This window comes from Crocodylus siamensis, chromosome 5 (assembly GCF_052110815.1).
Source record: "Crocodylus siamensis isolate JL-2025a chromosome 5, ASM5211081v1, whole genome shotgun sequence".
Taxonomy (NCBI): Eukaryota; Metazoa; Chordata; order Crocodylia; family Crocodylidae; genus Crocodylus; species Crocodylus siamensis.
The window spans coordinates 117,764,630-117,786,855 of record NC_143399.1 but is presented as its reverse complement, the minus strand read 5'-3'; the positions used below and the strand labels follow the sequence as shown (position 1 = coordinate 117,786,855).

At 44.6% G+C, this 22,226-nt stretch overlaps 1 protein-coding gene across 1 annotated transcript in view; it reads right to left on the bottom strand.

Annotated features, from left to right (window-relative positions):
- Window positions 1-13,953: 13,953 nt before the first annotated feature.
- The window catches only part of LANCL2 (LanC like glutathione S-transferase 2), a 47,601-nt gene continuing 39,328 nt past the window's right edge, over window positions 13,954-22,226 (bottom strand). The window contains exon 9 of the mRNA XM_090050027.1: window positions 13,954-21,013. Coding sequence (XP_089906153.1) covers window positions 20,898-21,013 — 116 coding nt within the window. The 3' untranslated portion in view covers window positions 13,954-20,897. The remainder of the gene's footprint in view (window positions 21,014-22,226) is intronic.

Below are 22,226 nucleotides of genomic sequence, written 5' to 3'. Positions count from 1 at the left end.
TTTTCTAGACCCCCTCCAGTAATGTACACCCAAGGTGGGAATCTGCCTGGTGTAGCTACAGTGAAATTGAATCAATTACACATTTTATTACATACCATAATCCATTTTGTATCACTTAGTGTTGGACTTCAGGTAGATTCAGCCTGCTCTAAAGGTTTTGCCTTTGATTTAAATTAGATTAAGATTTGGCCCAAAGAAAATATTTAGATTTGTTTAGTGAATAAATATTAGCTAACTGCCAGGAGCTGCACTGTCTGTCTGCTGTTTGATCTGGGTTTTATCTCTATATCTGACTATTAGTCTTGCTCACACAGAGAAATCAATAGAGGGATAAAGACAATAAATATCAAGTTAATGCTAACAGTAAAGTTTGGTCATTTTTAGGGTTTTCTTACTACAGTCTTTTTAACAGCTGCGGGCATGATTCCAAGCCCACTTAGGCTGGTGTCAACCAGGAATAACTCAAGTTAAGTTGGTATAGTTACACTGTTAAGAAATTTAAAATAGGGCTCTGCAGTTGCACTTGCCTTTTATATTCTAGTCAATACCACATGGAGTCTCAGATCATAGCTTTCCATGTGTCCTCATACTCAACATATGCTTTTAAAAGTGTTGAATACAATGCTCATATCTACTTATCTTAGGCTGGAAGAAGGTACTCCATTTTACTGTACGATACTGTAGAATTTCATAGTACATGACATGTTCTTCACCTTCTATCATGCTAGTGATGTTTATGTATCCCCCAAGATGTTTGACCTGATCTCTCATTTATCCCTTCAGACTCTGTTGTGGATTAAGAACTAACCGTCACATTCCAGTATCTTTCATCATTTTCCCCCCCCATAAATTTAGAGAATGGGCTTAGCCACCTTCACCCATCCCCTTCCCACCAGCTTAATTTAAACTTTCTGTGCCACATTTTGAATCATCTTAAGGTACTGTATATGAGTAATAGTGAAGGGCAAAAGTTTCTCAGCTCCATGTAAATGATCTTAACTACCTAGCTGAATCTAAATCTTTTGGTAATCTCATTACCATTTTGGGTCATTCAGCAATTCCCACTGCCATGATGTCAAAAGTGATCTTGCAAACTCGTGTGTGCTTGGCTGTAAGCCGTAGGACATCAGTGGAATTCTCCATGTGCTGAAGGATAAGTATGCGCATGCAGGTTTGCAGAATCAAGGCCACTGTCTGTTCTGATCTCCTCACCTATGTGGTTTTTTTTTCCCCCACACACTTCTAGGTATACAGCATAGCGGGAGATTTGAGGTCATCACTACAGGTTTCCCCTCCAGGGAGAATCTTGCACTTGATGTTCTCTCATGTCGTCAAGCTACTTGGAGATTCACAGGTCTTAAAACCAGAAGGAGCCATTAGATCGTTTAGTCCAGGCTCATACATACCACAAACGAGAGAATTCCACCCATTGACCCTTGCATTGAGCTCAAGGATGAGAGGAAGTACAAGAAAAGTAGTTTAGTTTTTATCAAGTATTGCAGTAATAGTATGTTGTTCTGAGGCTATTGCTATTAAAATGCTTTTTCTAACCATCCACCAGGGAAAGGATATAGCTTTTGTGGTTTGAAATACAGGTTCGATGGACATTTTAGACGGGAATTAGCTATGTTTTGTTCAGGTTCAAAAGACCCATCTGTCTGCACACTATGACTGTATATATTTTCTAAACTAGTGTGCACACTAACTTTAAAACTGCCTACCTACACCATATTATATGGCTGTGTGTGCACTGTCTTCATTTTTTTCTTAAATGAATCAAGAATTTCTTCTTTCTTTAATCAGACTGGGACCTATAGTATTAGAATATAGGTGGTGTTAATTTTTTTAAATATATGTATGTACATGATTAATGTGTCTTTTAAGAAAGCTAATGTTTTCCTGATAACATTGGGTAGAGCCCTTTTACAGTGAACTCTTATGCTTTATATTGAAATTCAGATTCTGGTAAAGTTTTTTTTTGCTTTTTTTCAATCTAATTGATTGTTTCGTTATTTATGTTGGTGGATTATACCACTCCTTACAATGAAGTTAAACTCCTGTTCTAGTGAAGTTCTTTGGTACTTAATTGAAAACATAGCAGCTATATGAGTAACCCTATGAATTACTTTCAGATTGCTTGCATGCTTTTCCTCTCCTCTTTTTCAAGTTTTTTAACTTTTTTTCTTTTTTAGTAAAAATAAATAAATAAAATAAAAGTGGGGGGGGGGAAGAAAACCCTGTACATTTTTTAGGGTCCTGTTTCATATGTATGCAAAATAAAGTTGGTCTGGGTGTGTACCTTGCTTCTTTTGTCCAAAACAATTTGGAGGTAAATGTGGTCAGAAGTCAGTATTTTTACAGCTCTGGCTTTTACCTTAAAACAGGTTCACTAGAAAGCTCCTTCAAGCTGCATTTGGTTAAAGATGAATAATTTCTAGCCATCTAATTACTTTGTATTGCTTTTCTCCTAGCTCAAAAAGGATTTATGTTAAGGGAAAGCTAAACTGTGAGGTGTCCATTTTATACAAAATGAAGGAACACAGTGCTAAAGCCACAAAGGGACTTTAGTTAAGGCAAAGTGCAGATGCCACTGAGATCTTCAAGAAGGGATTGGCAACCTGTGGGCCACAGAACAACAGGATCTGGACCACAGAGCTATAGGCAGCAGGGGCTTTGCTTGTGCCTCAGTTGGATCCACAGCCGATGCAGCTGCAAGGAAAAGCAGTAGCAATAAGAGCTGGGTCCTAGCCCTGATGCACTTTGGACCCAAGCTGGCCATCCCTACCTGCCATCTAGCACTGGAAACATCTCGGCACTAGTTATCAAACAGGCACCTAGGAAGTTATGCACACAGCCATTTCCAATCTAAGAAAGCTGAATTTCTTGGAGCCTCGTGCTTGAACCCAATAAGATTCTTAAGCCAGGCCCTGTTCCTGTCTACCTACATACATGACTGGGCACCTGTTGGGTCAGGCTTTGCTTAAGAAGCTGCTGACTTCCCCTCCTTGAACTAAATAAGCAAGGTTCAAACCAGTGTAGTGTACTTTTGAACCTGAGTCTTCCATACGCCAGATATGTGCTCTAATTGCCGGACCCAGTAATAAATTGTTTTCTGGTCAGTGGCCCAACTTTAATGAGGGAGGGGGTTGGCTGGGTGAAGAGTACTGCCCACAGAATAATCTATAGCAGTGGTGCTTGTGATTTTGACCCTTTGGGCCAGATGAATGGCTCAGGGCCTATCTGTGGTCTGGATAGGGCTATGTGTTACCTCTGCCCAGCTTGGATCAAGCGCCAGGGGCCCCGCACTACTCTCACATGGCTGGGATCAGGCTCTGGGGGACCCATGGTGCTCCTGCCTAGCCCTCTCTCACTACCTCTGAGGCTGTGGAAAGCACTATGCTATTATTTACGAGGGTGAGGAACCACCACTTTTTCTTTCTTTTCTGGCAGCCACTTTTATACTGTTCAAGAGCAAGTTTGCTGGGGTTGTTTGACCTCAGTACTCTTTCCTGCCATGGCAGGGGGTTGGACTTGATGATCTGCTCAGGTCCCTTCTGACCCTACCAACTATAAGTTCTGCTCACTTTGGTGGAAAGAGGGACATGGGAACCTTCCTTCAGAGCTGGCTGTTATGGAACCCATTCTGAGTCGCCACGTTCCCCCCCATGTATAGGGAGGGACACTGTATAGGATCCCGCTCCAGTGGCAAGGCAGCCAACAGGAGTTACAGTGCTTGAGTCCTTTACTGTATCTGTCCCCAAAGTGCTAAGTGGGTAATTAATAATGCATATGTTGTGCCTTTAGGATCTGAGATAAAAAATGAGTTGGAGTGACACTGTGCTTTGATTGTAGTGCTGGGAATTATTCCCCTAATCTATTATATGGAGAGTATCATTACCTACGTTACAGCGGGAAAGGAATGTTACAAGTTGAATCTTCATAAGTGGTTATGATCTGCATACACACACTCCTTGATTATTAAACTAACCCGTATTTGACACGCAGAAACTCCATAAAAAACCCTCTCTTTTTATTTGACAGGCTGAATTGTTTTATAAATCCTTGTCAGGTTGGCAAACAGCTTGCTCACTTCAGTTCTTTGGGCCAGCTCAGAAAGTTTGACCATTATTGCTTATTAGTGTTTCAAAAAGTGAAGGTGTTGAGGTGGGCAACTTTCAGAATGGAGATTTTGGTCTTCAGCTTTTGTGGGGTTGACTGTGGAGATTCCACAGTGTATTTGGGGGTTGAAAGGATGGAGAGGACCCATGGAGAGGTAAAGAGCATGTGATAAAGTGACAGAGCAGATTATTGCAGTAAGATGGCCATGAAAAACAGATTGACATTGTGAAGGGCCTAGAGCAGGACTTAGCAACATTGTGGAACAGGTGGAAACTGGGCTTTTCTCGGAACACAGGCTACTTTCAACCCATCCCAGACTGCCAGAGCTGCAGCCGTAGCCACTGCCACTCTTCCTCTGCAGTGCCACCACCATTTTTCCCTGCCACCCAAGTAAAGTTCCCTGCTGCTGAAATGCTGTAAGCATCCCCCAGATCCTCCTCCCTGGTTCCACAGGACATAGGGGGTTACAGACCTGTAGCCTAGAGCTAGAAATTGGCCAAGAAATAACCAAAGGAAGTTCAGTTTTGGGGAAACATCCAGCATCCTGTGTATCTGGAAGAACCGAGTTACAACACATGTTAAATGGAAGGGAGAAGCTAGGGAACAGTAATGGCTAGAAAGGAGTTGTAAGGTGGGCAGTGTATAGCATGTGGGATGAGTTTGAAAAGTGCTATTGTAGCAAAGAATCACTGGAGTCTGAGCTGCATCTCCAGAACCACTGTACTGTTCTTTATGAAAAGCACCTGCAACACTGCTTAGCTGTCTGCATCTTGGAGTAGATCTACACTGCAGTCATCACTGTGTTGGCAGCTTATGCAGACATGCCCGAGCTAATGGGGTAGGCTGCTAAAAGCACAGCACTGGTAGCATGGAACTCCAGCTGCCTGCAGTTGCCTTGCTTCTCATGCAGGCTGTGCAGCCCACACCGTGTTTCACACTCCTACAGAAAGACACCAGCAGGACCCAGGTTAGTTTTGTTAGTAACCCAGGCTACAGATGTTCAAAAGGTACCTAATGACTGAGCTGTGATTTAGCTGTGCTTTGTTCCCCTCCTTCCCTCTCCAGAAGCACCTAAGCAGGTGAAGTGCTAAACTCGCATTGAAATCAACCGGCCTGCTATATGTTTCTGAAAAGGCCACTGGGTGCCTATCTGTATCTTTGAAACCCTGGTCAGGTGGCATGTGATCTGCTGATGATCCACACTCCATACAGCACAGGAAGGCAAAAAGAGCTCCAAGGTCCCTAATAATCAAACTGGTTGGGAGATGATGAGGCTTTGCAGTCCAGCACCTAAGACAAAGGATTCTCTGGACTACCACAAAGCCATCAAAAGCTGTTGCAGCCAGTCTCTGATTCTTTGGGGAAAGAGAAGAAAGCACCAGAATATATCTTGCTAATTGTGCATTAAGGAAAACAATCTTCTACTCCTGCAGGCATGATAGCCTTTAGCAACTGAACTGTGCATTCATGTGGAGGCAGCTATTCACAGTGATCCCAAAGTCCTTCTCTGCTTTCCAAGGCAGTCATTTGGCAGCTTTAGTTTCCATCTGCGTTTCCTTGTATTCAGCTATATGGAAACATTTTTGTTGGACCATTTAACCAGATGATTCATATCATCCTGTAACAATAACCTACAGCCTCTAGCTACTACACTCTTAGCTGCTACAAACTTTGGGTCATTTACACGCTTTACCAGCTAGGATTTCATAATAGCAATTTATCCTGGAGGTCTCCACTGGGTCATTGATGCTTCCCAATTAAGAATGGTTTTGAGATCTGTCATTGAAACCATTTTTCCATTGATTGAATGTGTGCTATGTTGGTTCCATTGAATATAAGTTCCTTAATCAAAATGTCATGTTGTACAAAGCCAAATATGCCAGAGAAAACCAAGTGTACTATTTCAATGCAATTGGCTTTTTCAACCAGATTTGAAATCTTGTCAAAAACAAATTGAGGAGGTTTGTTTGAACAGAGGCTTTTTTTTTTTTTTCCATTAAACCATGGTGACTCGCATTAATTTTAGGTTTAACCACTCAGTCTGGGTTGAGATTATTCCTAGATTGTTCTTTGTGAAGAGAAAATGGATATGTCTACATATGAGAGGAGCAATATCAAGACTGAGAGCATACCCAGTAGCTTTATTGGCTTTTGCTTATTTTTTAGGCTAGGGACAGACATTCAAAAAGCCTGAGCCTGAATTGATTCAATCTTTGCAGGATAGTCTAACTTGGCTAGGCTGAACCAGTTTGTAACCAGACAGACATTCTCTCCGGACTGAGGGGGGATCTAGTGGCCTGTTACAAACTAGTCAGCGGGGACCAGCAGGCACTGGGGGAGTAGTCCCTGTTTCCCCCGAGCACTGCCAGGAGTGACCAGGAATAACGGTCACAAGCTGGCAGAGGGTAGATTTAGGCTAGATATCAGGAAGCGCTACTTCACGGTCAGGGCAGCTAGGATCTGGAACCAACTTCCAAGAAAAGTGGTGCTGGCTCCTACCCTGGGGGTCTTTAAGAGGAGGCTAGATGTACACCTTGCTGGGGTCGTTTGACCCCAGTACTCCTTCCTGCCATGGCAGAGGGTCGGACTCGATCTGCTCAGGTCCCTTCCGACCCTAGAAACTATGAAACTATAAAATTCAGGCACATGCCTGCAGTGGCTCAGGCTAGAAGCTGAGGGGTGCTAGAGCAGCCCTCCCTTTCCTTACACTGTGCTGAGATGAGGGGAAATGTGGCCAGGCCCTGGTAGGACACTTTGACTAGAGAGGTCTGCCTGCACAGTCCCAGGCTTTTCCCTGCTCAAGGGATGGGAGTGTTGCCAGACCCCAGCCATCTTCTCAAACAGCTTACCAGGTCACCTGTTGATTAGCTCCAAAAAGCCTGTACCAATCACTGTTCTGTCTGCCTCTCCCAGTGAAATTGGAGAGAGACACATAGATACCTCTGGGCCTCAGCTAGCATATCACATGCTACTGACGATGGGTGCATGCAGGTGCATGTGCACGCCGTGAGTGTGACGGTGCACCACCTGAGAAAAGGCACCGCTGACATTGCCAGTAGTGCCTATGGGCAGTTGTCACTCGCCACCTACCCCACTACTGACACTGCCGGCGGCATCTGCAGGCAGTCCACAAATTGCCGCTGCTGCCACTGGCGTCTGCAGGTAGTTGCTGACCGCTGGTCAGCACTTGCCACCCCCACCCCTTGCCACCAACAGCGCTGCAGCTGCCTGCAGAAGCTCCCCACTTACTGCCCCCACATGCCCACCACTAAAAGCACTGCCACCACCTATAGGAGCTTGCCATGCCCCCCCCCCAGCCTCTGGGGGCACGCGGTGCTCATGCCACATGCCTAGGGTCTGTGGGGCTGGGGTCTGTGCTGTGGGAGATGGGAGGGAGGGAGAGGGGGATTTCTGCTTGAGCAGGGAGCAGTGATGGGCAGTGAGGCAGGAGAAAGCCAGGCAGACCCTGCTGGGTCTGCAGTCTCTGCCAGAGCTCCAGCCAGGGAGCAGAGGGGAGGGGCCAGCTCTGCTGTGGAGCAGAGAGCCCTGCCCAGGCCAGAGAGCTTGCCAGGATGCTGGAGGTGTCTGGTTTATCTTAAACCAGGAAAGGGTCTGGGACAGACATTGCATAAACTAGTTTGACCCAAATCAGTTAAGTCTGATACTACATTCAACCAGGTTTATCTCCAGCTGGTTTCAGCCAATTTCAAACTGGTTTATGTGCACTGAACATATGTTCCATTACCAGTTTCTGATCACTTAAACTGTTTTTTGTGTAATGTCTAGCCCTAGGGTAGGCAGGAGTATTTTTGTCATCCCTCCCCCATTATTAAGTTTCTATTTCTCCAGTACAATACTAAGAAAATTAGACAAATCACTCTTGTTTATTGATAATAATGCAAATGTGAAAGTGTGCAGAGTGAAGAACTTAAAAATGAAATGCACTGTCAGGTCTTTAAAATTACTCTTCACAAAAATTGGTGCTAGCAGCTTTGGTCAGCTGCACTTTTCTTACTTTTAATATATGCAAACCCATAGATAGTGACTTTCAGATCAATACTCAAGAATTTGGCTTTCAAGACCTATCAGGTAAGACTGAGCTATCATTAAATGCCTTTATACCTTTATACACTTAAAATTAGAAAAGCTGCATTCTCTGCTTGCAACAGAAACTGGCACGGGTGACTGGTGCCTCCTGAGTCGGGGGGGGAGGGGGCACAATTTGTGGGCGGGCCTGGGGGTGCGGGCAAAAGTCCCATATCCACTCCTATACTTCTGTGCTGCAGCTTAGCGCCCCTCCCCCCCCACATGCCGCCAGCCTGTGCAGCAAAAAGGCTGTCCCATCCTGAGTGGTGTTGAATCAGGGGCCAATCTCAGGGGGCGCACGTGCCCTCCTATGCTCCCCCTACCAGTCGCCTGTGGAAACTGGCAAAGTTTCGAGAACCTTGGGTGTGATAACTATATTTAAAAACAAGGAAAAAGCTTTTTTTTGTATGGAAAAGCCAGTGCAGCTTTTGGGCATGTTCCAGGTTTCAGCTGCTTTCTTCAAGAGTCTGAAGAAAAGTGTTTCTGTCAAAAGATGTCTCTTATTCAGGCTGTCCATCTGCTTAAAACAAGGCATTGTTGTCATAATTCTTCTCAGGTCACCTAAAATGCTTCTGGGAGCTCTAATAAAAAAAAAAAAAAAGTTTTAAAAAGATTGGCTCTTCTCTAGGTGTAAAAAAAAAAAAAGGGGGGGGGGCTTTGAATCATTGTATGGGAATATCCAAAACACAATGGAAAAGGTCGACTTCAGAGTTCTCTTCTGCATTTCTTATTAGTTTCTCTCTGATATAATCATCAAACATCTCCTTTTTGGTTCATTCTCCAAGCTGTTTGTCTTGTGAGAAAGAAGTTCCAATTTCTAGCTCATCAGTGAGTTCTTGAGGAAGTCAGGACACTTGCCAAATTGCTATCGGAATGGTAGATCATATGGAAATCCTCCAGGACCTTTAGGTGATATGTACCTAGTCCAATCTTTTTTGAAACATTTTTATTTTCAAGGTTGACTTCATAAAGTATGGCGTAATGGCATGGGATGCTGCACAAGAATGTATAACCGCGAACCGTCTGAGCCAACAATATGCTGTTGTTTCAAAATTTGGTTCCTGTGGGTCCTTCTGGGTTTCAATCATTGGCAATTGGAACTAAAGCACTGTAAAACTACTAAAACTTAGTGGAAAACTACTGAAGTGTGGGCTAGCCTTTCTGGCAGACATACTACGTATTAGCTCCACATTCTCTCTGCTCCTTTCCCTTCCCTAATCTGCCATGTGCCACACACGGAGACTGTCCATACTTGGCACATGCCGCAGGTTGGCCACCCCTAAACTACACAGATCACACCAGTTAGGCTTTCCCATGTCATTTCACTCAAGAGTTTTGGAAACAGGTTGGTCATATGTTGGTACCTTGGCTTCTAGAACTGCAGTGAGGCTGCAAAAATATACACTGAACAACTTGTGTCATCCTTTACAGCAAGATTTAAAGGATGTGCATGGCATGGGCGAAAAAGCTGCTCTCTTGTTAAGGCTCTAAATTCTCTGAACTCTGCACAGTTTGCTTGCCATATTTGCCCCACTGTCACAGGCTTGGCCTTTCAAATCAATGAATGAGAGCTGTTTCTTTTTACTGTTCAAGGAGAGCTTCTGTCATTCTAATACCAGTTAAATCTGTTGCTTTCAAGGATAGACTGAGACATTCTTTAAAGCTAAGGCTGCTTTCTCTCACCTCAGTTGCTGCTACTTCAAAAAGATTGAGCAATCATTGACGTCTGTCCTTGTCTACTGATGGCTTGAGTGCAGTCTCTCAAATGACAGCTGTGAACTTTCTTGGTGATTACTTGCCATTTGTCAGGACTTTTCAAGGCTTCTGTGCTCCAATGTTTCTCCTCTGCAGATTGAATAACTGAAACTGCCAGAAGTAGGAACATGGCTTTGTTGGCTGGAAGTACATTCATAGCTACTTGATTCTGATGAATCAGTTGGGAGTAAAGCAGTAAAAAAAATCTCTTACAAAATTCAATGCCAGAAAGAAGCCTTTTTACCTAAGATTATCACTGTTGCTTTTACTTTGGGCTATGATAATTTACATTATCCCTAAGGACCAGTAAGTCTCTCTATGTATGATAAGACAAATACAAGCTAATCTAGGAACTTCTAAATAACCAAGAACTAACTGGCTTATCCAGGTAGGAGGCACCACCTGTCATCTGCTCTTATCAGACAGCAAGTTCTGCAGTAGTGCCACCTGGCCAAGGTACAGACAGTCAAAAAGCCTGAGGCTGAATCAATTCAGTCTTTGCAGGTTAGTCTAAGTGGCACAGATTAAACTGAAACAGATGTGAACAGACGTTTACCTTTGATTCAGGAAATGCAGCCACATGCCTGCAGTGACTCAGACCAGAAGTCAGGGGCCACTAGAGCAGGCTCTCTGACTATGTATTCACTTTCTCTTTCTGCTGCCTCTGAGGTCTCTGGGATTTGCAGTCCAGAATTACAGTAGGAGGATTCTGCAGGGTTTCTCATGACTTCCTCTTCCTGCTTCCAGGTGCCTCTGGGATGTATAGTCCACCATTGCAGCCAGCAGTAAGTTTGAGTGGGGCAAGGGGTGTTTAACCCCCCACCCTGGCCCCAGACCCCAGCTGGAGTTTGTTGTGGGAGGGAGCAGTCTTCCCCCTGTAGACTGGGCTGCATCCCCAGCTAGGCTTGCCCCCTCCCCCGATGTCAGCCAGCCCTCACTGGTCCAGCTAGGGAGCAGAAGGGTGAGACCAGTCCTGCTCTCTGGAGTAGACAGCACAGCCCAGCTCAGGGCTGGAAAGCATGTTGGGGGACTGTGATTTAACTTGAACCAGGAAGGGGTCTGGGACAGACATTTCATAACTGGTTTGACTCAAATCAGTTAAGCTAGATCCTACATTCAACCAGTTTTATCTTAAACCAGTTTCAGCCATTTTTAAACTAGTTTATGTGCCCTGAATTTACGTTGTTACAGGTTTAAACCAGTTTCTGATCAGTTAAACAGGTTTGCGTGTAACTTCTGTCCTTAGCTGTAAGGCACAAAAAATATAGGGGGCTGGAAAGCCATGACTAGCAGGTGTTAGACTTGTGGGCCACAGTTTAGCCCCAGGAGCCAAGTAGTTATAGCACCTCCCAAAAAAGGAGACCTGAATGGTAAACCCCAACCCTCACCCAGAGGTTTGAACTGGTATTTCTCTGACTTAACACCACCCCCAAAGGTTGAATATTATCCAGACATCCTCCCAGTTCTCCTTTTGAAGCTGACCCCCTGGGCAGCCAAGAGAGGCAAGCAGAGAGACCACCAGCTAGAGAGTGCATGGTTCAATGAGAGCAAGTCCTGGGTTCTAGCTTGGATACTTGATCCTGAGGAGGCAGAAGCTTCCTCATTGTATAGCTTGCTTCCTGTTTAGTTGAATGACTGAAATGTAGTAATGTAGACAGGTGTGGATGAGCAGAGCATCAGTTAGAGGGTGCTGCAGCAGCAAGCCACCTCTTCCACCCCACCAGCCACAGCTGCAGCAGCTGCCACCACCAGAATGCAGAGCGCTGTGCTCTTAATGGTCTGCGTAATAACCCCATCCCCACTCACTGCCCAGGTCATTGAAGGAGCTTATTAGGCCTCTGATTAATGCAAAGGGCAATGACTCAGTGTGAAAAGGACAATTGGAGAAGACGCTGGATAATGCCCAACCTCTATGTGGGGAAGGTGAAGGCTTTGAATGAGTGGCTAATTATTACTCGGCTACTGTGGCTGAAGCAGGAGGAAAGGGCAGGTGAGTGGAATTGAAAAGCAAAGGTGGGGAACAAGAGCCAGCAGGGGGAGATAAGGTGAGATGTGATGAGTGAAAAGGATAATTTATTGATTTAATAGGGAGACAGAGCAAGGAACTAAAGGACCAGATGGCAGAAAAATGATGTAAATGCATTTTTCATTGCTTATACAGAACAGGGTCTTTCATCATTTGGATAATATATTCAGCTTTTTAACTCCCTAGCCTCAACCAGTTCATGAATGCTTCCCTGTAAGGAAAAAGGCTGCTTTAAGGGTAAGGGGGCTAAGGGGATGATAGTGGGTAGCTGGGCAGAGTGACAGTGCAATTCAGTTTGGGTCCAGCTTACCTGATGGCAAGGTAAAGATTGGGTAAAGAGGCAAGTACTTCATTGCTTTTGATAATGCCTCGAGCCATGTCAGGGCTCCTCTAAGCAGAAAAGGGCCTAATTATTGCTCTTTGCTGTGTGTTTTGGCAGTTGGCCTTGGGACATAGAGGACACTTATGCCCAGACTACTCAATAATGTGTTCACATTATGTAAATTAAACCTCCTTAGTCATTTCAGGGAATCAAGGTACTTTCTGCTCAGACCATAAGTTCCTTCCCCAACAGGCTGAGGAAACCTTTGGCTGTAAAAGCTGCTGCCCCATGTCCACCTCATTGCTTTGTCAAATGGTGCCCTTTCCTAATGACAGCAGTAGACAGAGCTGGTCTCGTTCTTCATTTTCAAAGGAAGGTGGAACTGTCAATCTGTGCCTGCAGACTAGGGAAGCAGATGGCAGATGGAGGGATCTTCAGGGAGCCAGTAATGAGCAACTTGTCAAAAGCACTAAGCTTTGAGGTACTTAAGAGCTTATTCAATTATTTTAGACAGAAAATCAATTCTGAGCCCTCACTTCTGCCATCTCTTCTCACAGCCCCATGTTACATGCCTTAAATGGAAGAGTCTTTGGCCTCTTATGCTGCAAGACCAACACAAGCACCAGAGCTCCTACGTCAGGCCTCAGGTTCACTTCTGTGGCAGGTTGAAAGACTGACAGAAGATTTGAGGGCTGGGGTGGGGGAGCTAGCTGTAGCCCAGGAATGGGCTTAATGCCAGCACCAAAGGAATGTGCTTGCACACTCTTAAACCCCGCTCCCCAAGGGGCAGATGCTCTGCGGGCATTCCACTGTTGCGGTCCCTAAATGCCCTAATAGCTTCTCAAGGCTGGCAGTTGTAGCCAAACCCAGCTTATCTTCCCTAAATAGAGAGGGGCATGGGAGCGGATCCTTTACTTAGATCACACTCAGGCCTGCTTCATGGCGTTTTTAGCACCTAGACACAGTTTGGAGTCTATTTTCACCTGGGCTAGAATAGGCTCAGTGAGGCACGCACAACTCTTCTGCTTCTTAACCCAGCTGCCTGAGGGCATCTTGGCCATAGCGGGGAGCAGATTTGGGATCCAGGCCCTGATTGCCCACCAAGGACTTGGCTCCACATCTTTTATTTTTCAGTCAAGTGCTTTAACCACCACACAGCACTGCCTAGACTCTTCTCCACACCACCTCTTGTAGCTGGTTCAGTGGGCAGGCAGACAGTGGGAGATATGTGAGGTCAGGAGCAAACACATCAGCTTGAAACATGGCAGATCAGTGAGAAGTATGCTCCTTTTTCAAAGCGAGAGAGCTTTGAATTCCACAGTCCTGGACTGTCTCTCCAAAAGAGTATAAATTGTGCTACTGATTTATGTTTTATTTGATGATTAAAGTGCAAGGAAGCCATTAGGGACAGGGGCAAAACCCAGGGAACTTTCTTGTCCAGAGAAGCCTTTGTCTTCTTGAGCCCCAGCCCCACTGGCTTGAGCTTGTCTTCCTGGTCCCATATATAGTCCCCTTTTGGCTGTCTGGTGCAGTGGTCTCCAAAGTGGGGTGCGCAAGACGATCGATTGGGGTGTGGGAAGAAAATGTTAGAACTTCTATTTCTATTTATTTTTTTATCTAAAAAAAATAAGAAAGAACTTAAGCTTTACTAATATTTAATATACGGGTTGACACTGGCACCCTCACTTGGTCTGTATGTCAGACGGTCACGTGTCATGTACAGTACACGAGTAGTACATATACATATAATTTATAAAAAATGTACATATATTGGGGGGGGGTGCTCAAAATTTTTTTACTGATGGGGTGTGCAATCAAAAAAGTTTGGAGACTAGTGGGCCACCTTCAAGAGGAGGGCTTAGACCAGGACTGCCTGACTTCAACATGGAAAGCGGGAGAGAGGAGGGGTGCTCACCACACCAGTTGCGAGCCCGAGGATGCATACCTGTGCGCCGCATCAGATATTTGGTTACGCAGGCAATGCAAGGTTCTCCATTTGTTCCACTGGGGAATTTTAAACCTCTGCTAACTTGTGTAGCTGTTCAGAAGTCTACTTCTGTCTGATTGTGAAAAACTTGTGTCTTTGCATGGCTTGTGTCTTGTTCTACATAGATAACTGCCCTTACCTACTAGATATGATCAAAAGCCTCTGTCTCCTCTAGCAATAGCCTGTGGTTAGAGCACTCTCCTGGTACATAGGCCTCAGTGGACATTATGCATCTTAGCCCTTGAATTAGCTGTCGAGACTGCAGTTAGACCATCCCTACCTTTGCCAAGAAAAGGGAGACACGAGCCCCTTCAGGACAGTAATGCTAATGGGCTCTTTTGTGAGCCAGCTGGCAAGCATGCTCCTATGACTGCTAATGAAACCTGCTGTAGCATGGCATCTCACTGCCCATCTCATTTATTTGCTGTTCTCTAAATTATGCTTTCCAACTTCCAGGAGGGACTCACTGCTCATTTACACTGGTGCAAGCAAGAGGTGAATCAGAGCTGGTGTTTGTGTGGGCCTTGCTTTGGGAAGAGCAGGGAAGGCATGTTAGCACGTGTTCCTTTATACAAGCTGCTGGGCAAAGCATCCTAAGCATAACTGCTTTGTAAATTCAATGTAGCATGTTCAGATATTCCTTATACTACAGACCCTTAGCTCACTAATACTTTCCCATTGGCCAGATCTGTGTGTGTGTGAGTTGGGAAAAAGTTGTGGAGAGGGAAGGGGGCAGGGCCAAGTGTGCCACACTTCATAGCAACAAAAACACCCCTGCTGGACAAGGCAGGGGACAGCCTGTTGGAGCTAGTGGCAACCATGCCAGAAGCAGTCCATGAGGAGCTTTTAGAGACTTTTGGGCTCTCATGGTCACTGGCAGATCCATGATTGTACACCTGTGCTACAGAGTAGCGCCTGCTAGTTGTTGACCAGGACTGGGGCATGGTAGGAGAGGCTGGGCAGATGCCAGCATGACCACTGTAGTTGTGCCTCAGTGTCCTGACTGGGGCCTTCCCAGTTCTTGGCTAGCTATAACGGCAGGCCTAGGAAGATGCCCAGAGCTTTGAAACCATTGTGGAACCAAGATGGGTTGCAAGTCTGTTGGGTGAGTTGGGCTGAGTGTCAGTCTACATGCCCAGAAGGACAAAAATGTTGCTTGTGGCCCAGTTGTTACAGGCCTGTCATAGGCCTGATGACACTCATATCAGGGCCTGGCCATCACCCTCACTGCTCACAAAACCAGTCACCTCCTTGGCACACAGTCACCTTAACTGGGAAGGGGAAGAGGCAAGGCAAATGGCTGGGCTGCAGTCAGCTGGGAGGAGGGGAGGGAGTGAGAAGTGGGGGGAAAAACCCTACAAGCACATACACATACACACATACCTACATGTGTGTCCCACAGTGACTGACAGTTCATTCCACTGAACCTACAAGACACTGTTGTCATACCAGGTAGAGCAATACTTATTTTTTTTCAATGAAACTTCCCCTTTTGCTTGTTTTCTCTTCCATGCTACTTCCCCATTTCCCCATCCAACCTAGCCTCCCACTTGCCCATAACATGACCAAGTTCAACTCTGGTGCATCTCCATTGCCTGCAGGTGCCTTTTTTACTAAGGCTATACTTTATTAATCCTTAGGTAAAAATAATGAGAGTTTCTCCAAATAATAACAATAATAATAAAAAAATCTGTGCGCCTGTTTAAATCCATGTCTGGCAAAGAATGTGCTAGCAGCAGCATTTCATTATCACTTCAGGAATAGGTAATGTGGTGACAGGTGATGGTTTCAACCCTCTGGCATCTTATATTTTTGGCAGCTAACACCTGGGAATATATTTTCCAGGAAGACGTAAAGTAAAAAAAGCACAAATGTACTACTGGTACCATTTTAATCGGTCTCCACCTTTACAGGGCTGTAATAGTGGTAGTGTTGAGATGGGTTGGCAGAAATATCACCTTTAAAAGTCTGTTCCACCATCCTGTGCACCAAAAATGCACTAAACACTCACCAGTGTTTCCATACTGTCTGCACTTAGCTCAATGACTCTAAGCTACCTGCTTTAGGTTGACACACAGATTTTTTTTGTTTGGCCCAAAGCAAACCAGAAGGGGTTTGGAAGCATGGATTTTTATGTGGAATGGTCTGTGTCTCTGTATCACTGCAGGACAACCCAACCAGAAGGGTTGAAACCCACCCAAGAATAGGGCAAAGTAGGGCCAGGGTATGTTCAGTAGTTGTTTCTGAAGGCATATAAGATGCTTTGATCATAGACAATCCTTCTGATAGGCACCATCCATTAACCCTAGCAGAGCTGAGCAAACCATAGTACAGCAGAGTAGGACCGGGAAGGAGGGCACAAAGGGAAAAGGTTGTAAGTATGTGAGCTAGACAACCTTGTAAACTCAGTGGTTGCTTGATGTAGGATTAGGGTGTGTCTTCTACTATCTGCAGGCTTTGACTAGAGGTGCATGAATCCACTTTTACACCCTATGGGAGCTGGGCCTTCGGTTAATGTTTGGGCCACTGCAGCAGTCTATGGAACCAAAGGAAAAGCACCTGTCACACATCTTCTCCGCTTCCCTCTGAAAGCTGTGGGTTAACTGTTGGCTCCCAGCTATAAACTGAGTTGTTACTGAATAAGGCAGAGATCTGTGGGAGGGTTTGTAAAGTCTTACCTGCTTTGCAGTGCTGATATGGAGAGGGGGTGAGCTATAGGGCTACGTCTAGAGCTAGCATTATGGGGTGGAGAGATTTGTGTCACATTGTATAACTGCTGTGTGTCTTACTGCACAGTAGTAGACCCATGCAACACATGGTAACAGGTACTTAAAAATGAGATTCATGAAGGCTGGAGTGCTGTTCCGGTGACCCATTAGAAGATGATGAAGATAGGGCTGCAACTTAAACCATGCTGCTCAAAGAGTGCTACACATTGTGGTCTTGCATACAGCTGCATTTAATGCTTTCTGAAAAGGCCGTGAAAAAGCCTCATCTCTGCAGCTTTAAGAAAAAGGGAAATGTAACAGTTGAAACACATTACACAACTGACTTTTATGAAAGGTTTGGTGGATACTCCCTTAAAACTGGAAAATATCTATTAGCCTCTGGGCAAACTTACTGGGCAGTAACATTTTGGACTGTAAGAAGTTTTGTAAAATCAGAGGTTTTTAAGCTTAGGCTTAGGCTGAAGAATCTATTGCCCAAACATGTGATACGCCGATCCAGGGAGGCAGGCAACCAGCAAGCAAAACTGCACTGAGTAAAGATACTGCTTCGGACTGAAAACGGGGTCAGCAGCACTGGGGAATTTTCAGGGCTATTAATGTGAAGGTTAGAAAAATATGCTGCAGACTTGTTTTCACCCTTTGAGATTTCTATTTCATTTAATAAAATGCAAATAGTAGCTATTCATCTGCTAAGGAGGCCAAAACCATTTTTGTATGGTGAAATGGGCATTTTATGTGCATGAAAGGTGTTGCTTTTTTTTTTACAGGTTACCACCACATATAATGAATTTTACTAATAAAACCAAAAAACCAAACATTAGCAAATTCTTGTTCTACACACAGAGCTTCTCGGATTTTAACACCACTGCTGTTCTTTTGCAAGAGATGGATTATTACACATGGACAAGGCAAAATCAAGGACTCTTTGAGACATTTTAAAATATTAGTTAGCTGTGGATCCTGGACACGCACACAAAAAAGAAGAAAATCCTAGAATTTGCTGTTTAAATACACAGGCAGACCTACACAACATCCACACCTGCTGGCCCACTGCCTTCCGTGCATCACAAAGCTTGCAGTAACAAAAAGAAGGATCCATTGCAAAAGATGTGTGAAGATGAGAACAATATACTGCTGTACCTGTCTTACTTTACACAGTACATTTCCAATGGAGCTAGTGCCCATAAAGAGAATTTCGAGGAAAATGGCACCAACTTCAATCAGCAGCAAAGGTCTGGGAGCCATAGATACAGGCAGATAGCTGGCAGCCGTCCTGGGCCTTGTTTTGACTACTTTGAACATTTTTTTCCAGTGATTAGCCCAGTTACAGAACAGCTTTAATACATGTTATTTTTTTTAAAACTAGCCTCTAGAAAGAGCACATATATTCCATGCCACTTCCTCCTGATGAGATTCTGCTGCATATGTAGAGAAGTCTTGCAGTTTGACAAGAAGGCAGTGAGGGACAAATCCTGCCTTACCTACCTAGACTTGGTTTGTTCCATTGTTGCATGACAGTTGTAGAATAAAAGTAGTTGGTAAGGTGAACCACCGGAGAAGCAGGCTGGAGCCCAGGTTGTTATTTTAATGGGCTTCCACAGCAGGTCCATTTCCTTACTGAAGAGCATACTTGCCAAGACCAGGGATCAGAGGGAACATGAACTGTTCTTGCCCTAACTATGCCAACTATAAACAGCCCAGTTGGCATGGCCTTCTTAGATGCATTGAATGCAGGTTATGGAGAAATTAACTAATTAGATAGAATTACTAGGGGTCAGGAAGGAATTTGGTGTGCATCAAGTCCACAATAGCTGTGGCTACTGAAAGATGACCTGGGAGAGTCTAACTGTGAATGAAACAGAGTAAAGGACCATCGCTCACCTGTGTGTTGCAGGACAGGAGCAGATACATGAAACAGCTACCTTGGAGCAGCTGGCAGGTGGTAAGTCCTCCTGCTCCTTTTAACTCAGTAAAATTGATTTGTCAGTCCAATTCCCCCAGTGTAGTCCTCCCCTGCTCGGGCCAGACGCTTCATGGCCCCTTTCTTGCGTGTTCATGTTCTTTTTACCACCATCTTTCCTTCTCTACTAAGTAACCTGTTACCCGTGTCTGTACTTCCATCCCTTCCCTTTCCTGAATGGCAGCCAGCCTTGGATGCCTCTGTCTTCTACTGGGTTTGCAAATTCTCTTGTGCTGTTTATGTCCTACAGACCCACCTTGACCAACGCTAGATGTGAAGATACGAGCTGTACTGTATTAGATTGCTTTTCCATTTGTACTGCTTCCACTAGGGCATGAAACTAAGACAGAGTCTTAGTTTAATAACTTGCAAATAATGCCTGAGAAGGAAAGTAAGTCACTTATTACTGTTCTGAGACTGATTATGACAACAGGCCTGTGACTCAACAACATGAAGGCAGAGTTCATAATTATGTCAGCACATGAATAAAAGGTTAATTGGGTCTCTGATACTAGTCAGACTATGTCCATAGTAGCTGTCAATTAAAATGAGATACCTGGAAGAGTATAACAGAAGAAGAGAGCATAAAGCTTTATGTACCATTTGCTGTTGGGACCTATTTTGAAGGAGCTCAATTCTCTTTGTGAACTAGAGGCCTAGAAACTCACGAGTACACAGAGGTGTAACAAAGCTGCACAATACTGTTAGGGTGAGTTGATAATGCACCACATAATGAAAATGAAAGTATTAAAATGAAAAGTATTAAAATGAAAATGAAAATTCAAGCCTTAACTGCAGGGACTGGGGTTTTTAAGACACATTTCAACTGCAGGTCAACACTGATAGGTTGTTTGCTTGTTAGTACTTCTGTGCCTCCCACAAAGCTAACAATTGCCCCTGTCATACTAGATTCTTCAAATTTAAAAAGAGAAGAAGGTGAAAGAAGAAAAACTCATTTTCTGATTTCAGAAGTGGTGCTAATTTCTGAGTTACCAGCAAGAAGCTTCCCTGGCCTCTCCCTACATTTACTTGCATATTTTAGATCACACAACTTCACAGGATGCGCTTATTATAAACCAAAGTATGTGAACAAGAGACATAGAAATGCTTTCACTGTTCTACTGTTGTTTGCTGGAACAGATAACAGCATGCAGTCCCTAAATCACTTATCAACAGAGAACAAGAAATAATATGTTCCTGCTGCAACTGTATAGAGAAGTGGCTCTCTAAAAGCAGGAAAGTTTACAATTTCCATTAATGATTTTGGATGCCTCTATTTTGGGGGACAGTAATGAGTTCAGGAAATGAACACTGTGTGAGAATTATTACTTACTCAAGTTTAGGCCTGTCTCATTAAACGTCTCTGTACAGGATGAGAAAAACAAAGCAGTAATACAAACACGCTTTGTTTTGTTTCAAAATTACCAATTCACTTTAGACAAGCAGGTATTAAATGTGGGTACCATACTATCCAGATTTCTCTCGTTTGTCACATCAGACAGAATTGTATCAGTAGTCACACTGCAGAAAAAGGTGCTGCTATTGTTAATTCATGCACAAAGGGACAGGACTAGGATTCACACAAATGGAGAGCGTTTAGCCTACTGCAAAAGACTCATGTCCACAGACAATACCAAGAAACATGCAGACACTTGAAAGACCTGAAGAGAAGAATTGCAAAAAAAGAATTCAGAACTTAATTTTTCTTTCTCCACCACTGAAGGCAAAACTTCAACAAAACGTGGATGTGGCTTCTTCTTTCATTCATGCTCTAATGACTTGTGGTCCTTTGGAGAAGACGGTGAGAGAAGGGACTAGCCTGTCCCTTGTTTAGGATTAAAAGTTGGGTCAGTATCAGAGGCACTAGACAGTCTCATCACTTTTGGTATCTAGTTTCCATTCAAATGGATTTCTTAGCTGTCCTGTTCCACTTTGTTTTCTCTCTTTTGAGGTCCGAGTTCAAATGCTGGAAACCAGGAAGTCTCTGGTACCAATACATCCGAAAGGAAGTGAATAGCTCCTGCCATGCCTGAAACATATACATTGGTTTCTTCTTTTTACTATGTCCTAGGAATCAAAACAGTTCAAACCAGAAGTAGCTCAACCAATCATACCAGCCTCCACCCAGCCATTCTTTGTACTAACATGGTGCTAACATGGCTCATAGTCCCTGGGACTTTGCCAGACTGCATGGATTCAGCTGCAGGAGTAAGGGCTTAGGTTGTACACACTTCAAATCAGGGACAATTTCTTCCTCCATGTTTGAAAACAATATTTACTTAATTCCAAGACAAGGTCTTTTCCCCCTGTTCATCATGGGGAAAACAAATAATGTCCTCTTGGACTCAGGTATCAGACTCCTCTAACTGGGAGCTGTAGGGGGTGGCTGTACAGGGAGTCTGGTGTGGCTAGGGACCATAGCAACAGTACAGATTCCTACTCAGCTCTCTGCCCAGCTCATCTCCCCTGTTTCTCTCACTGGCAAGGAAGAGAATCTGCTGTGGTCTCCAGTCAAGCCAGGCTCCCCACAGCTCCCAGCTGGAGCAGTCCAACTCCCAGCGGATGCAGGAATGGGGCACGGATGGGGAGCCCCAGAACTACTCTCGACCGTCTCTGGCTCCATGCTGTAAGGAGCAGCACACAACCTGCTTCTTCCAGCCTGCTCCCACTCAGCACAAGAAGGAAGGCAAAGGTTGGGCAGAGAAGGAGGCCTGTGCATTGCCCCCAAATGGCCCCAGTTGAGCTGGCACCTTTTATACCTGCTCTCTGTAGTGCAGGGCAGGAGTGGGTCTGGGGAAAGCAGTGGGGGTGGGGGGCAAGACTGCCTACCCACCACCTGCCCCTCCCTCCCTGCCACTGCTGCTTTCCTGCTACGTTGGGTGGGGCAAATTCAAAGATAACTCCCCAATCATTAGATTCTAGGTTAATACGTTTTTCCATGCCTAGAATCTAATTATTGGGGGGGGGGGGGGGGGCAGTAAAGTTCATTTTGGGTAAATAAGGTATTTCAGTCTAAAATGTTCTAAGTTAAACTGTCTCCATGTGGGGAGCTTTGCAAATAACCTCCATTTTCTGAAACCTCATTTGTAATAAAGTTGGCAGACCCCAGCATGCTAGGTAAGCAAGGTATAGGTTCTGTGCGAAACAGCACCGTTTAATTTCAACTTCTGTTTCGCCATTGTGAAGGGACAGTGTTTCATTTTGCATTTCATTTAGTTTCGAAGCACTGTTCCATTCAGTTT